General features: G+C 42.4%; 4 protein-coding genes across 4 annotated transcripts in view; all 4 read left to right on the top strand.

Moving 5' to 3' along the window:
• The first annotated feature begins 315 nt into the window (after positions 1-315).
• On the top strand, positions 316-2,685 carry rnf183 (ring finger protein 183). Its single transcript, XM_083678323.1, has 2 exons — positions 316-513; positions 1,069-2,685. Exon 2 carries the CDS (start codon positions 1,152-1,154, stop codon positions 2,133-2,135), a length of 984 nt encoding a protein of 327 aa, XP_083534449.1. The 5' UTR covers positions 316-513; positions 1,069-1,151; the 3' UTR covers positions 2,136-2,685.
• Positions 2,686-6,579: 3,894 nt separating this feature from the next.
• mgat1a (alpha-1,3-mannosyl-glycoprotein 2-beta-N-acetylglucosaminyltransferase a) lies at positions 6,580-9,902 on the top strand. The gene is made up of 3 exons (XM_083678660.1): positions 6,580-6,764; positions 7,264-8,300; positions 8,485-9,902. Exons 2-3 carry the CDS (start codon positions 7,659-7,661, stop codon positions 9,181-9,183), a joined length of 1,341 nt encoding a protein of 446 aa, XP_083534786.1. The 5' UTR covers positions 6,580-6,764; positions 7,264-7,658; the 3' UTR covers positions 9,184-9,902.
• Positions 9,903-10,114: 212 nt separating this feature from the next.
• On the top strand, positions 10,115-14,913 carry sh3bp5la (SH3-binding domain protein 5-like, a). Its single transcript, XM_083678850.1, has 6 exons — positions 10,115-10,747; positions 11,272-11,334; positions 11,566-11,694; positions 11,978-12,142; positions 12,437-12,610; positions 12,823-14,913. The coding sequence occupies exons 1-6, from the start codon at positions 10,496-10,498 to the stop codon at positions 13,381-13,383; spliced, it is 1,344 nt and encodes a 447-aa protein (XP_083534976.1). The 5' UTR covers positions 10,115-10,495; the 3' UTR covers positions 13,384-14,913.
• Positions 14,914-15,653: 740 nt separating this feature from the next.
• gabbr1a (gamma-aminobutyric acid (GABA) B receptor, 1a) overlaps positions 15,654-16,733 on the top strand; it is a 33,946-nt gene continuing 32,866 nt past the window's right edge. The window contains exon 1 of the mRNA XM_083678861.1: positions 15,654-15,980. The gene's annotated coding sequence lies outside the window, so the exon portion shown is untranslated. The remainder of the gene's footprint in view (positions 15,981-16,733) is intronic.

The following is a 16,733-nucleotide window of genomic DNA, read 5'->3' as shown; positions in this document are numbered from 1 at the left end:
TTGCACTCTCTCTCTCACTAATATGACACACTGTCTGGCACTGGTGCTGACGTTAAAGTTCTACAGGCACTGATCAGGTACATGAATGTGTTCACACATAAACACACACGAGATCTAGAATAACAGACTTGGTTTTTTGAGTTTACCTGCACACATTCCGCGGATGAAACACACTGTGGCACAGGTTCAAACGCCACCTCAACTGGTCTAACAGGTCAGACGAGACAGACAGAGAGAGAGACACAGACTGCGGGCGAGAGAGGGAGGAGGCCTATCAAGGGGAGGAACAGTAAACAGTCATAGAGGGAGAAGAGTGGAAGAAGAGAGACATAAACAGCAAACACATGACCAGAGAGGGAACAGCAATAGAAGAGTCTGAGAGAGAAAGGTCCACTTGGCATGTCTGGGTCTCACTGTCTCAGTGGACAGACTGAATGGAATATAATCCACTGGGAAATATTATACGCTGGACCATATCTGACAGACTGATATAATACTCAACTTGCTCTACAGGTTAGTGTGCATGGTGAATGTTGCTGTTGTAATATGCAGTGACAGACAGTATTGTTATGAGAAAGGTTTTTGAAAAACAAAACTAATGTCCCATTTATGTTGCTCTGTGTGTTTTCATGTTGGATGTTTGCCATGGGGTTGAAAATCATTCAACAAGAGTCCATTGTGTCCACTAGCTTCATATTTTTTTAGACTGTTTGAACATGAGCCTGATCAATGACTTAAAATGTTCTTTACATTGTTCCACTGCTCTGGATACCATTAGCTAAAGGCATGTTGCCGATGTCTCCTGCCAAAGCAAACAGAGCAACCTATCATCAACTCAAAACTACTACAGGCTTGTTAAGTAAATGGAAAACCTATGTAAATAGATTGCATTGTCAAGTAAGGACTCCTATTCTTAAATTAAGGCTGCATTTTGAATATCCCTGTCTTTCCCTACTTGAGAAAGCAGAGCTAGTTTTTCCAAGTGTATATTCTCTCAGTGTATAATAACTCTCAATTGATAAACTTAATCAATAAACTAATCTCACCTATGATCACATTCCTCCACAGCTCAAAAGTAATAGAGAACTAGCCGTCGCTCTCTATCTGACTCTAGCCCCTGGAGGAACTTGACCTTCACATCTCTCTCCACCATGAGTGACGACAGGGAGAGACACGGTGGCGATGGAGGCCACGAGGGCGGCCGTGAAGGAAACCACGGGGCCAAACTCAAACAGGCGCCCAACGTCAAGCCCCGTCCCGACCACAAAGACAAACATAGCAGCAAGCAGGACCAGGGGAAGAAAGAGAAACTTCACAGAGTAAGGAGGTCCAGAAGCACTGACACCGGGAGAGATGGAGGGAGGAGGAGAGAGCGAGAGAGGGACAGACTAGAGAGGAGCGAGCGTGGGAGAAGCGAGGAGACTCGAAGGCGAGACAGAAATGAAGGAGAGAGCCAGCGGAAGACATCAGAGGCGCACAAAAACGATATGGAGGACACGGAGTGCGTTGTGTGCTTCTGTGCCTACGATAACGTCTTCAAGACCCCCAAGCTGCTCTCCTGCGGCCACACTTTCTGCCTGGAGTGCCTGGCGCGCATCAACGTGACATCAGTCGAACTCAAATCCCTGTCTTGCCCCGTGTGCCGAGAGCTGACTGACCTGCCCCATGGCCGAGACCTCCCGCACCTAGGCAACAACCAGGACATCTTCCGCAAACTCCCTCCGAACATGCAGAGGGCGCTGTCCATCCGCTTCAAGCGCAGCAAAGGCAAGCTGGTCCTGAAGAAGCCTCCTCCACATACCACCAGTTCCACCAAGCCCAAACTCACCCTGCCCACACATAAGAAGCAAGAAGGGCAGGCTATGGTGCGTGGTGACCTTCAGCTGGGCACCCTGGAGCAGGGCATTGCCCCGGCAACAATCCTGGATGTGGGGCGTCCCCCCAACAGGGTCAGGGGTCGCCTGCGCCTGATGTTCCGCTCGGACCAGTGCTACTACGCAGTGGTGGGGATTATCATCACCATCACCGTGACGTTGATGCTGGTGGGCATCCTGGCCTTTGTGGTGATGCCCAACATGGGGAACCCGGGCAACAGGCCTAATCCGGGAAACAGCAGCCAACTGCCTCCACCCTGACAGGAAACCAGTATCTGTGGGAGGGGAAGTAAGACAAGACGGAGAGTGAATCACTCAAATGTATTGGGAGGACAACTGTGATTATCTGTGATTCTTATCTTAATACGTATCATCCTCTTTGCTGTTACTAATGAAGTTATGTTATGAAGACATATGAATTTGCCGAAGACAAAGGCAACACTGAAAGCACAAGAGCACATTGAACTAGCCACACTATGCACAGGCTTTGATTAACTCCTTTATTTAAAGGATTGGACTTTTTTTGTGAAGGATTGGACTAGCACATAAGAAATGCTTGTGGGAAGAGAGAAAAAATTGAACCTTCTTATTCATCTTTTTGTCTTCCAGAGAGAGAATATTATTGTCAAAGTTGTATTGAGCACTTTCTTGTGACATTGCAATGTCAAATTGTCCAGCTCAGGATTTTTGTTATTCATTTACTCATTCTTAACTTTATGTATATATTTACCTACAACAATATGTATATACTAAATACAGAGTACATACGAATTATAAATTTGTTAAAAAAAATAAAGAATACATATTATTTTATCTGAGACACCTTTTTCTTTCTCTCAGGCATACAGATTGACAGGATGGAAATGTAGAAATCATAATATGCACTTTAGCTGAAGCAAGTTGCATTTTAAAGGTTGAGCTAGCAAAATCAAAACAAATCGGTGATATATCGATGATAGACAGTTCACATTTGACAATAAAAGTATCCATAGGGTTAACTCACTAAATTCACCACAAGTTCAACAGTTAAACCCAACTGGGTCATGTATGGGCATTGTCACTATTTTGCCACAGTATAGACGGAGAAGACTCATCTCCTCCACCCTGAAATTAAGTCATGATCAGTCATGATTACAGTTGTGTTAAGGCACTATTATACATGTCAAGGCTTCTTTCTCCTTCCTTCTTGTACCAAGGTATTGTAGTCTTACCTGTCTTAGGTGAATATTTGTTGCCTGCATTCACCTTTACTGCATGTCACTCATGTTTGCATTCTTTTTGCATTCTTTTTTCATCCCCTGCCATAACAGAGAAACCTGTTTGACAAAATAGTTTTGCGAGGGAATTTCAGAAGAAGTCATTTTCGAAAGCTGGCGGAGGGATTTAACTGTGTCAAATGTGTTGGAAAACGCAAACAATATTTTAATAATGTATTCAGTATGCTTTGAATCATCATATTTGTATGGCGCTTTTTACATAGACAAATATGCTTCACAACAAGAACAATACGGAACAGTATAAACAATACATACAAGAGGCACCAGAGGATAGGCCTAAACAGTAAACACACAACATGCAGAGGCCCTGGGTCGCTTGACCTGATCTAACTTTACAGGTATTTTTCTTCTCTTCTCTTTCTTAGCTTCTTTTTTTGAAGTGTTACTATTTGAAAGCAGCCTGTATTCAATACGAGGTTCCTCGTGTAAATAATGAATAGGCTGACATAAAAGGTTGTCATAGCCATACCTTATGAGGTGATGTAAAAAAAATAAAAAATAAAATGTGGGCAGGTGTAGTGAACTAACAGTTTACAGATTCGCTTTGCTCAATGCTGTAATACCAGATTGAGGTTGTTAATGAATACCACAGTAAGTGTCATAGGATTTATGCTTGAATGGGCAACTGTTTTAAAAGGGTATTTAACTCCGATCTCTATAATTATTTGCAGGTCTATGAAAAGGTGCCAGACAAACAGGTCTAGGCAGAGGAAGCTATATCGAAAACAATTAGCCCAGACTGTTACACTGCAGCCACTGCTAGGGTGTTTTAATACCTAAACTTCACTTCACGGCTCCACCACAACCTGTGTTTTCCCCCCTGTGTGTGGGAGTTCGTCCAGTCGCAGCTTCGTCCAGCCCTTGAAAAAAAAAACATGCATGCATTTTCTGGACAATGAACCACCCTCGTTGACAAACTCACGACATCGGACGAGGCCGTGGTTGGGTGAACCATGCAGACCCCTGTCCTGACGCAAACAGGATACCCGATACGTGCAGGGGGCTAAATATGTCCCAAACTAAAGTGTGGCTATGTAATTGTATTTCCTAATGAATGACATGATTTTCAGAATCTTGGTGGCTATGTGATTGCGATACCTCGACTGACTTTCAGCAGTGTCACCAGACTATTGACAACGATGGCTTCTACTCCTTCTGCCTCTGCCTTGTCTGCCGTTCTACGGTGTCGGGGTAATATTTTAGCCAGGAACCAAGCGAACAAGAAGAGGCCTGTCACTTCGGGATACAGCCTCGGGCTGGCTTGCGGAGCTGTATGCGAGTCGACCACGGGGCGCACACGGTCAAATAACCAGTCTCCGTCAATATGGGAGTCAATTTTTAAAGGACAACAGGTTGTGTTTGGAAAGGGACTATCTGTAATATATAAATCAGAGTCGGACGGCAAAGCAGTGCGCAATGAACCCGTACATAATAGCTGTCAAGGAAGGCTTTCGGAGTCAAGAACTTGCGCGGCAAGGGGCACGCGCTCTTTGAATGTGCCAAGTGCCCAAAGCGAACTTCTGCGTAAACATGAACCTTTATCGACTAACATCTTGTCTGGAACCACGAAGTGCCTTCGATTTATTGTTTTTTCAAGAGAATTCAAATATGACATTGCAAGTAAGAACTATGAGAACATGTTTTGGGGGAAATGTAATCAAACCTCGCCTGGGGTTTTGTGTATTTCCCTAACTTTATATAATTCTAAGGAAATGGGAAAACAAATGATCCATTCATTCATTCTTAATGGTTGGTCGACTCTGAAGCACAGCTGCGCATCTTTCACCTTATTACTGTCAGAAATAATGCACTTAAAACTTGGAGCGTTGTTTCGGTCCAGGCCACCTAATGTAGGTGAACCAGCCATGGAGACCAGACACTTGATCAGAGGAAGAAATACCTTTGTCAAAAAGGGTGGTCAGCAGGTGAGTGGAGAATGGTCAATAATACTGTGACAGTCTGAGACCAGATGATAAAATAAACTGTATCACTCTTCTGAACACTTTGCTGTTTGCTGTGGTGAATCTAAAATCCTCACAATTGATTGTCCAAAACACACTGTCAAACTATATTTCTGGTCACTTGCAGGGAGAGTCATTGACTGGACAGAGTGGAAGCCCCATCGATCAGCAGCCTTTGACAAACAACTATGGACAAAGAACTTCACAGGACAGACGGGACTGAGAGACCACAACACACCAGTAGCACCCAGAATATTCTACAATGATTAAAAGCTATATTTGAGCTGTTACAATACTTCTGATATGGTGCTTTGCAAAATGCAAAATTAATCTCTAGTGAAATAGTCTTGAGTAGAATCAGCTGGATGATGACATATTGCATCATTTTCTTATGTAAAGGAGGCCTAGTGATATGCAAGTCACTCAGTTATTCGTCATTATTCAAGGACATACCACTCAGCATTTCACAAAACAAAATAGGATATGCATGCACTTTGTATAATACATGTGATCATTTTCTTATGGACTCAAATTAGTAATTGAGCCAATAGCTCCATTGAACACATTGGATACCTCAAAAACCAACACATTTCAGAGTGATGAATTAGCCCATGTTGCCGTGTACCATGTGTATGATTTATCGTAACAAAATGCTTTAAAACTCGGATCAATTTAAAGCCACATTCACAACATGAAACCATTGGGCATGCGGCCTGTTTTAGAATGCTGCCAAGTTGCCTTGCCAACTACAAATTGTGCTGTTTCTCATAACATTAAAGAAGTGCCATGATATTGATATTAATTTTCATTTGGAGACTTAATGAAGACATATTTCGTGTATTTTTACATTTGGATGATCCTGTAATTTGTGACAGGGAGATAATTTGTGATGTTTTCATTATAACCTAGATATCAGTAGGCCCAAAGATGTAGCCTGCTGAACACCTTATTAGATTTGACATTGACAAACAACATTTATTGTGGACAGACACATTGCTAATTTAACCTGCAAGCCTAATTTAAAGAGATATAGGTTTCATTAAACCATCAAACACCCTAACCCCAAAAACTAAATATTTGTGTAACTAAATAAGGTGCAATTTGTAATTCAAACAACAATCGATCTCATAAACAGCTGAGGGATGGGGCTAGAGAAATGTAACCACTCTCAATTTCATAGGCAGATGTAAAAAGTCAAAAATTTGATGTACCAATTACAGATTGCCCCTTTAATGTACAGGAAATTATACTAAGAAGCAAACTCTCTGCGATAATACAAGTCAAAGAGGTTGTCGTTGCCTACACCAAGTATATTTTAATGCAAGCCAACACACATAAGTTCATGTTTTAACAATGCATACATTATGTATTTTCTCAAGATGACAGTTAGGGCGGTACTTCCTGTGGATATTAGCTATCCGGAAGTTGTATGATTTTCTGTCTTTATAAAAAAAAGTGACAAGAAGGGGTAAAGTAACAAGCTAACTACATTGTTGGTTAACCAGCATGTTCGGAAAAATAAGCAAAAGCAACGCGTGACAGCGATATATAATTTCCTCGTCAATGACAGAATCTGTCCTTGCATGTTGTCATCGATTTGGAAGAAAAGGCTACAAGATGAAGAAATGGCCACAGTCAGTGACAGCAAGGAGGTAAGACAGCTAGCTAGCCAGCTAATTTCTGGGAATAATTCTCTACCATGTGATTATCGAGGTGCAATTTAGTTTTAAGTGTTAGTCAACTTTAAATGGATTGTTTATAAAAAATGATGTCAGTTTGCGCTGTGGCAGGATGCGCGGTGAAGAACTAGCTAGCTAAGCTACAGGTGATATGAAAATCGAAAAGTCAGTAAATGTGACCCTGGGCCATATGCAATATGGATTTTCCTCCCTCGTAGGCGAGCCTGCAAGCTTGCATTAAACAACTTGTAAATGTCCTAAACGTCATTATTAATATCGAATTATTTGATTCGCTTGAAATTTGACAAATTCGTTAATTGCTTACAATTTGCTGTGTTTGCTGTTAAGTTGTATCCCAGTAGGCCTATGTCATGTGTAGCCAAAGTCAATACAGAAGAAGCCTGTAGGTTCAACTCTGGCTAAGTCATGTGCTCTCTTAACCAATATCCCTTGTTTGTTTTTTGATTTTTAGATTGACGTGGAAGGCATGAAAAAACAGCTGCTTACCTTACCTTACCTCCTGTTCCAGTTCAATATGAATCCAGCTCTCCCTCAGTTTTTCCCCCATACCCTGTACATATTCCTTGTATTTTTTTGACTGAGGCTTCAACCACACACTATTTTTCTCAATGATTTTTCCCTTGTATAATTGCAAGTAATACCTGATGAGTTATACTTACACACTCACCCAGTTAAGTGACATATAAATATCTCTTACACAACCCTATGACAGCTGTCTTATAGCAGTAAGATTGCCACAAAACAGCCTCTCCTCCATGCCCCTTTTGTGCTCCATGTTTCTATGGTGCACCTTATTTTCTCAAACCCTGTCTACTTGACGTCCCCTTACTCCTGAGTTGTTAGGCCATGATCCCTCGGAGAAGTTCTCTCATTGTTTGTGCTGCTTTCCTCTTTGTTGCCTGGAATGCCATACTGGTCCTCTTTCTCTGGCGACGGCCCTCGTCTGGCCAACTGGGTGAACCAGGAGGCAGAGAGGAGAGGGAGCTGGCCGGGGGGCTAGGCATTGCCGGGGCTGATGTGGCTGCGGATGTGATGCGTATGGCAGAGACCTTTGAGGCAGAGCTTGAAAAGCAGAAAGAAATCCTCCTTCAGATACAGAGTCACCGATCGTTATGGGAAGGAGGAAAAGATAATGGACAGGAAGGTAGCCAGCCTCAAGTGGTCATTCCTGTCTTGGTAATTGCCTGTAACAGGGTCACCGTTAAACGCTGCCTGGATAAACTCATTCAGTATCGCCCCTCGGCCAAACTCCACCCAATCATAGTGAGCCAGGACTGTGGACATGCTGAGACTGCAGAAGTGATCCGCTCTTATGGCAGGGAGGTCACCCACCTAAAACAACCAGATTTGTCAGATATCTCTGTGAGACCAGATCACAAGAAGTTTCAGGGCTACTACAAAATCTCCAGGCACTATCGTTGGGCACTAAACCAAGTGTTCAACACTCTTTCCCATTCTGCTGTTGTTATTGTGGAGGATGACTTGGAGGTGATTGTTTTGTATAATTTGATATTTATCACGTGTTTGCTGATGCATGTGGAAATTTGAATGTTAACATTTTATACATTGTTCAATATTGCAATGCTCAAGGGTTGAATGTATGCAATCATGTCCATGTGTAAGTGGATGTTATTTGTCTGCGCTGGAAATTACATTTTTGTTTCAACACTAGGTGGCGCCAGACTTCTTTGAATACTTCAGAGCCCTACATCCGATCTTGAAGTCTGACCCATCTCTGTGGTGTGTGTCAGCCTGGAATGACAATGGGCGGGACGGCTACGTCGACCCCGGGAAAGCAGACCTCCTGTACAGGACAGACTTCTTCCCTGGGCTGGGCTGGATGCTCCTCAAGGATCTCTGGTTAGAGCTGGAGCCCAAATGGCCAGCCTCATTCTGGGACGACTGGATGCGTCAGCCAAGCCAGCGCAAAGACAGAGCTTGTATTCGCCCAGAAATATCCCGATCTTTAACCTTTGGACGAAAGGGTGTGAGTCTAGGCCAATTTTATGACAAGTACCTACGTTATATCAAACTGAATTCTAAATTTGTGCCTTTCACCAAACAAGACCTCACTTACCTGAAAGAGGAGAAATACAAAGAGATGTTTGAGAGGGAGGTTTACAGTGCACCTTTGGTGAAATATGAAGAGGTTCAGCGAAGCCAACTGAAAGGGGCAGGTCCCTTTCGTCTGCAGTACACAAGCAAGGATAGTTTCAAAATGTTTGCCAAAAACCTTGGGGTGATGGAGGACTTGAAGTCAGGAGTCCCACGGACAGGGTATCGGGGAGTGGTCAGTTTTCTGTCAAAGGGCAGGAGAATCTACTTGGCACCTCCTCCGGAATGGAACCACTATGACCCAAGCTGGAGTTGATAACAAAATGAACTGTAGAGAATAAATTGGTGCAGAAAATCTAATCTACTGGTATGTGTGTTAATGGAAGAGACTATTTCAGACCAAAAAAAATAATATTGAAGTGACAAGAGTTTATATTTGAGCAAGAATAAATGCTAGGTGTAAATCTGATATAGTGTGTATTATTCAGTCATCTCTTCTATTCCTGGTTTAGGATGCTCTCCTCATACTTCTCAGGTGTTTTCTTATGTTCCAAAAGATCTATTTTTACAATGATTGGGATTGCGGAGTAGCCATTTGCCATTGTAACAGATATTCAACAGAGATTTATTTTTATATGCTAATCATGCACATGAAATTCTCGCATTCAATGCAATGTCCAGTTTGATCACTTTGTTTTCAAATTAATATGCAATATGTGGGAGCCTTTCTGTAATCTTTGTCAGATCTGTTTGTCTATTTGTGGTTTGGTCAATTGGTGGTGGTGTTCAACTCGTAATTTGTCTTACAATGTAATTGCTGCGACATTTTTTGGGTAAAGTTTATCCTTTGGATAACTGTTAATTTTGTTCTTTTAATATATATAATAACAATAATATTACGATGCATTAATATTAGCAGAAAAATATTAGCACGTATGCTTTATGTATGTCCAAAGAGTTCCGGCGTGTGTGCAAATGACATCAACCATTCTGTATGTTATTATATTTTTGGAATTAAATTCAAATTCGGTTCAACTTGTGTTTTTTCTACTAAATAAGTTTAATCAACTGTTCGATAACAAAACAACTGTGTGTAAACTAATGGCGCTGCAAAAATCCTGCGCAGCCAGATAGAGGCTCAAGAAAGAAAGAAAATCTTCTTACGGTAGCCGAAAGAGGCCAAACTAAAGGGCGAGAGTAAAAACGTTCTTTATTTACCTTCATGTGTGAAAGGCCAGGCAGCTAGCTAGTCAATTGGTGGGAGATGGGGGAGAGACGGGAGGTGAAGAGAGGACATAGTTATGGGTCTCCTATTCGATTTCATTTCAATATCAGTTGATTACTATCCCTTTCTATTTGAATGAGATTTGAATTTCACGCAGCTAGCTCCGCTAATTACCGGCGAACGTTACGTACAAGCTGTAACGCTAACTTAGCTTGCGCTTATCATTCTCGGCAGCTAGCTAGCTAGCTAGCAAGCAAGCTAATCAATTTTAGAGTGCATTTTAGGCCAAAACTATGCCAATTATAAAGTAGTTTACTAGGTAGCTCGCTGGCTAGCTAGAAGAAAACAGTAAAACAGCGCACCGTTAGCTTGTTCTTTTGTTCTACTGTTATTTTGGCCTGGAATGGAGCCAGGTGACTTGCGTGAGAGCCCTGCCGGCTCCGGAGACCCCGATGTGGGCGAATTGAGGGAAGAGACTCCTGGTGGTGATGCCGAGGTGAATTGTGTTGAAACAAATGACAAAGATACGAGTGGGGACGCTGTGAAGACAGTGCACAAGGACACCTGCGAGGGGGAAGAGTGTGTGGAGAAACAGAAGCCAGAGGGTGAAGAACTACACAGCCCTTATGAGGAGGAACTAGACCCTAGAATTCAGGTGAGGCGAAATTCGATAAAACCCTCGAGGTGTATTTTAGGTGCTACTATTGTGGAATTTAGAATAGCCCCCTATTTTAAGAAATAATCCCACCTGAATGGCAATACACTGTTGAATGTGATCCATGAGTTGGCAACTGTTGTTCATAGCAAATTGAACGGTTTGTGTGCTGTCTGTCTATGATTAAACCAAGATAACTCTCCTTCTGAATCAATGTTTGCACACATGCAGCTGTACGATGGTTGATATCATAATACGATAATCTGGGTAAATCCAGGTAGAGATCAACAGGGATTATATGCCAAATGTAACGGATTGTGCCAGGAGGAGCTTTTATAAACTGGTTAAGCCGTTAGAAGCCAATTAAGCTAATTAAATTTTCACATGAACATACCGATGAGCGGCATTGCTTTACATTATTGGTGTTCAACTGCATTAACCTCTCCTGCGTTGTTATTACTACTGTATTAAGAAATGCTACTGTCAAATAGTTCTGTTCCCTCAAATGATCTCTCTGCTTCTAGGAGGAGTTGGAACACCTCAATGAAGCAAGTGCAGAGATAAACAAACTGGAACTTCAACTGGATGTAAGATTACATAACATAAAACAAATTCCATCCCATAGACCAGACATCACACCTCTTCCGCGTTAGGGTAATGTTTCATCGAGAATCAATTGGTCAGTTGGTTAATTTCCGTTTCAATTCCCGCATGAAGCCAGGATGCTGTAATCCAATCTCAAAATGATGCCATTCAGGAGCAGGAAAGACCATTACAATGAAATTACCTTTTGACATTCATATTTCATTTTATTGTAGGATGCCAGATCAGGCTACAGGAAGATCCTCACAGACTCTGCAAGGAAACTGAATGCCCACAGCTCTCAGCTCGGTACCTGCATAGAGAAAGCTAGGCCCTACTATGAGGCTCGCAGACTCGCCAAAGAGGTACATGCATACACTGTGTTGGTAAATTCATGCCTATACGCCAACAACGCATTGTAAAAGTGAAGCGTTTACAAATAAAATCTCAAAGAGTTGAGAAATGCACCTTTATTACTGAAGTTAAGATGTGTCACGACCCACCGGAGGTCATTTTGTTAGTGTCTCCTTTTCCTCCTTTTCTCAACTGTGACTTGTGTGGTTTGTTTAAGTCCAAGGTGATTGGCTCTTCTGTAACACCATGCTCTATATCCTCGAAATCTGATTGGCTGTACCTGCCTTCCCACAGGCGCAACAGGAGACGCAGAAGGCAGCTCTGAGCTACGAGCGGGCCGTCTCCATGCACACGGCTGCCAGGGAGATGGTCTACGTGGCAGAGCAGGGCCTCATGGCAGATGGCAAGAACACCCTGGACCCCACCTGGCAGGAGATGCTAAATCACGCCACCTCCAAGGTAACAGTCGGGGAACCCCATCCCAACACCTGTATCGCTGTGGGCTCTGCCATGTATGGCGCTGCCATTTTATCTGGTCAAAATATGATCAGTGAGGTGGTGTAGAGCTGATGGAGCTGATCTGCATTGAATTCATCCTGATGTAAGATGCTCAGGATCCATGCCTAAAGTGTGTGTGTGTGTGTGTGTGTGTGTCTCTGTCTGTCTGTCTGTCTGTCTGTCTGTCTGTCTGTCTGTCTGTCTGTCTGTCTGTCTGTCTGTCTGTCTGTCTGTGTGTGTGTGTGTGTGTACCAGGTGAACGAGGCAGAGGAGGAGCGTTTGCGCAGCGAGCGGGAGCACATGCGCGTCACCCACTCCTGTCAGGAAGCAGAAGCACGGGTCCAGACCCTGCAGAAATCCCTCAAGAGGGTCATCATGAAGTCCAAACCTTACTTTGAGCTCAAGGCCCAGTTCAACTACATACTTGAGGTAATAACACAGACCCAACAATCGATATAACAAATGATTAGCTGCTGTTGTCAGGAAAGCAGTCAAGTAGTTCATATGATACATGATATCCTTCCTTACAGCTCCCATATGGTATTGTTTGGTCTTTGGTATAAAACCGATGACAGTGATGAGAGAGCTTTCAGCCTTTCTAGAATCTCAACATTGTCTTTCCTGCCTCTGTGTGACTGTAGGAGCACAAAACCAAAGTCATACAGCTGGAGGAGCGGGTGGCCAAAGTGAAAACTCGATACTCCATCGCCCTGCGCAACCTAGAGCAAATCAGCGAGCAGATCCACGCTCAGAGAGGGCGGGACCCAGCCGAAGGAGGACCAACCACATCCTGTGGAGGGCGGAGTCCCCCCATAGGGGCGGAGTCTGACTATGGGCTCAGGGCAGAGGGTGGGGCATGTGGGGGCGGGGCAAAGGAGGACAGGGTGGATGGTAGTGGAGCAGCGGATAAGACCAATGACTTGGTGGAGAAATATAGGGAGACGGAGAAAGAGAATGAAAAAGCCGGGTCAGATTCCCTTTCCGTGTTTAGCCTTCAGACCATCGCCTCCGACTTGGAGAAATGTGACTCCATAGAACACCTCGGGGACTTTAGCGATGTGGGCAGTGTGACTGGGGATGAGGGAGAGAAAGAGAGGGAGAGAGGGGGAGGGAGGGAAAAACGAGACAGGCAGGCGGAAACCGCAGCGAAGGCGCGCCAACAGCAGTTTCTGAAGCAACATCACAGGAGCTTCAGTTTGTGAGGTGAATGACGTCATAGTCTTAACGGATAGTCATAATAATTCATGAAGAGAAGTGGGTGGTCTGACGCACTATTCTGTTTAAAGCCAAAACATAAAAGAGGGGGAGAATCAGTTCATGATACTCAGTATAGAAGCACAGGTACGCTGACTGACAATAATATTATTAGGAGGTTTTGCATCCTATCAGGACGTTACTGGAATTCCTAGACCTTACATGCCTCTGAGATTAGCTGCATACGTCCCTTATTCTGGTAATAAGGAAACCTGAGAAAATAACTTCCTAGTGCATGAAGGAACAATAAAGTTATATTAGAGACTAAAAATGCCTACTGAGGGCCATATTCAATCAAAATTGATCTGGTTTCCGGAATAAGTCAAAAACTATTTTCTTCCTGTGCAACGAGAAAGCATGCTTGAATTCATATACAGTTGAGTTTCTTTTTGTTAAGAGCATAAACAAAACGTGCATATTTGCAGCACAAGAAGAATGAGGTGCTTTACTTTGTTTGATTAAATTGGGCAAACAACACACAAATAGGATACATATTCCATTGTTAATAATGACAGCATGCACTCCAGACTACTTATTTTGACCTGTTATTACATGTGTAGTATTCATGGCTCAAATATCATTTGGACGCACAGGTTTTTCTTAAAAGTTCAAGCTGACATACATTGTTTTATCTGTTGTTATGTTGGTTTATTTTAAAACATTTCTCAATTTTTTATTTATCCGTTTTTTTTTTAATTCTTATAATATGTGTTTACCATGATCATAGGCTTTTATTTTATTTCATAGAAAACTATGACAGCCCATGACTTAAAAATGTATTGCTTGTTTTGAGCCTCCTGGGTTGTCCTTTGAGGTGTGCCTTGACACAACACACTAGGAAAAGAATGCCGCATCGCTGTAGCTGCTGTTGCCTACTTTACACAGTTGTAAACTGAGTATAAAACAGTATTAAACTGTAGTCAGCTGAAACATTCCCATGAAGGATATGGGTGTTCCCTTAAGATTCATGTTTAATTGTGAATCAGCTGAGTCATCCTAGCACTGTTTTCTTTTTTTTTTGGGGGGGGGGGGGGGGGGGGGTTGACCCTTTATTGTATGTTCTTCTACTGAGTTAGCAAAGTGCAAGGCACAAGAAATGGAGTCCAGAAATGTACATAAGTGTTTGATTACAATGCTGGAAAATAATGAAATGTACAGTTGTTGCAATTTATTTGAATATTTGAGAAACTTAATTGTACAGTTATTTTAAGTGATCTTATTTAATGCTGGTTATATCTTCTCAGAGATTACCTCTTATCTCTAAATGCCCCCTTCTCCTTCCCCCCGGATTATCCATCTCCTCTCCTCTCCTCGTACTCTCTATCCCTCCATCATGGCTTTGTCAATCTATCCCCCTTTCGTCTCTTGGAGGTTTCCAGTTGCAGTTGTCTTATGTCACCCAGCTATACTGTAGTACAGTTGACAATGTCATTAATGCAATATAGCTCAGTCAAAACAATAAAAGATCATACAAGGTATCTTTTTGGCTCTTGGCCATTTTCTTTGGTTTGAAATGTGTTGTGAAATGTCTGTGTGTGTGTGTGTTTCATTTTGTAATGTCTTTATTGACTGGAAGAAAATGCCTTTTTCTTTTCTTTTTTTTTTTAAATGATGAGAATATGGTTTTTACAGAAATAGGGAGAGAGATGGAGAGAGACGTGAAGGGAGAGAGATGGAGAGAGACAGTAAAGGAGAGGTTATCTCTTATCCCCGTGCTTCAATTATTCAACAGTGATATAAATATGAAGGAGCCTGGTGTGCTCAGAATAGATGGCGAGGCACGAGGAGAGGAGCAGATTCGAGAAGGAAAGCGTGAAGCACTGTAGAGGTAGTGATACTAGAATATCACAGTCAATACTGTGGAAATGACTAGTGCCTGCTTTACTCACCTACAGAATGGGCTCTGAAGGCTTTACAAGGGCTTAACGTACAGTAGTCACCGTACATAGATGGTACTAGATCTATTGGGAACCATAGTGCTTGGATATAATTACGCTTGATAGGATTAGCCATAAGTCCGTAAGCTTTTGAAATGAAATTAACGCTCTTTTTTAGATTTGTCATGATTTGTAGTGTTGGTGGGCCTAGACGTGTGCATGCGTCTGGGGAAAAGGAAATGTGTGCGTGAGAAAAGGACACTACGCACCGTACGTCTCCATCATGACGTCGTGAATTAGCTGAGATTGTAGGGGAGAGAGAGAAAAGGGGAAGGAAGGAGGGAGTGTGAGGAATCGGTGTTTCATGGTATGGGGCTGCGTTTGTATATAGTGCATGTATATTTATATGGTCATTTTTAATGTAGGACTTTTCACTATACGATATTGAAATAGATGGCAATAGATTGATTAATACTATTGCCTTTTGACATTCTATTTGTATGATTGGGGAGCGAGTTGCACATTTATATACATAATAATATAGCCATAGGCTACAGTTCGTTGCAAAGAAGCACATTTTTACCAAATAATCCGACGTTTGGATATTCCCAAACGAGTCGCACCCGACGGACATACTGTCATCTTGATCGAGCGCGTCGAAAGTGTTTGTAAGTACACATGCTACAATCTGTCATATTGATGAAGGATATTCCTATTGACATAGAAAACAAGAACATTGTATGGGCTTGAATGATTCGTAGATCGTATATATCATATGCGAATTGTAGGCAATTAGGCATTTATTCTACCGTTTCCGTCAGGAGGCATCGAGTTTGCGTTGTTTTGAGTTCTCTTTGACAAGACTGCACACCGATCGTGCCTAATATCACCGTGGATTTATTAAAATATCTTTAGAATATTCAATTTAAGGAATTCATTCAGATAAATGCGTGTCAGAATTGAAATGTAGCCAAATGGGAACTTCTGAAATCGGAACGGAACTGTGAAAACGGTCGAGTCTTGTCAATGTAGGGTTGGCCATCCTCTATAGGCCATTACGGATTCTCGTTCAAAACGGACCAGCAACTACCGGTAGCACACGGTTGGTGGCACCCTCAGTGCGAACCTCGTTAGAAAACGTTTAAAGTACAAGTGTCTCGATATGTAAATCCATGTGCAGGCAGTACACATCATTATAAACATGGTTATTAAGACAACATGCTATATTTTCACCTCTATATCCTATTCAACATATCAGATGTGGTTTCTCTTGGCTATTGGTGTGTGTCTGTTTCGGCTCTGATTTAGACAATTATATTGAATTTCCCAGTCCATGGTTCTGAAATTAGCGACATAGCATGGGACGTTGCTGTCCACGGTCCTGGAATTGAATGGGAACGCTGTTTCCTCTGTAACTTTAC

This window comes from Argentina silus (genome assembly GCF_951799395.1).
Source record: "Argentina silus genome assembly, chromosome: 10".
NCBI classification, from domain to species: Eukaryota; Metazoa; Chordata; class Actinopteri; order Argentiniformes; family Argentinidae; genus Argentina; species Argentina silus.
This window is presented reverse-complemented; position numbering and strand designations above follow the sequence as displayed.

What these genes read in the sequence shown, in the direction of transcription:
- rnf183 (XM_083678323.1), top strand. Translation starts at nt 1,152, where the DNA reads ATGAGTGACGACAGGGAGAGACACGGTGGCGATGGAGGCCACGAGGGC.
- mgat1a (XM_083678660.1), top strand. Translation starts at nt 7,659, where the DNA reads ATGATCCCTCGGAGAAGTTCTCTCATTGTTTGTGCTGCTTTCCTCTTT. An exon ending in TTGTGGAGGATGACTTGGAG is followed by an intron (nt 8,301 to 8,484) that starts GTGATTGTTTTG and finishes TTTCAACACTAG; the next exon opens with GTGGCGCCAGACTTCTTTGA.
- sh3bp5la (XM_083678850.1), top strand. Translation starts at nt 10,496, where the DNA reads ATGGAGCCAGGTGACTTGCGTGAGAGCCCTGCCGGCTCCGGAGACCCC. An exon ending in AACTAGACCCTAGAATTCAG is followed by an intron (nt 10,748 to 11,271) that starts GTGAGGCGAAAT and finishes CTCTGCTTCTAG; the next exon opens with GAGGAGTTGGAACACCTCAA. An exon ending in AACTGGAACTTCAACTGGAT is followed by an intron (nt 11,335 to 11,565) that starts GTAAGATTACAT and finishes ATTTTATTGTAG; the next exon opens with GATGCCAGATCAGGCTACAG.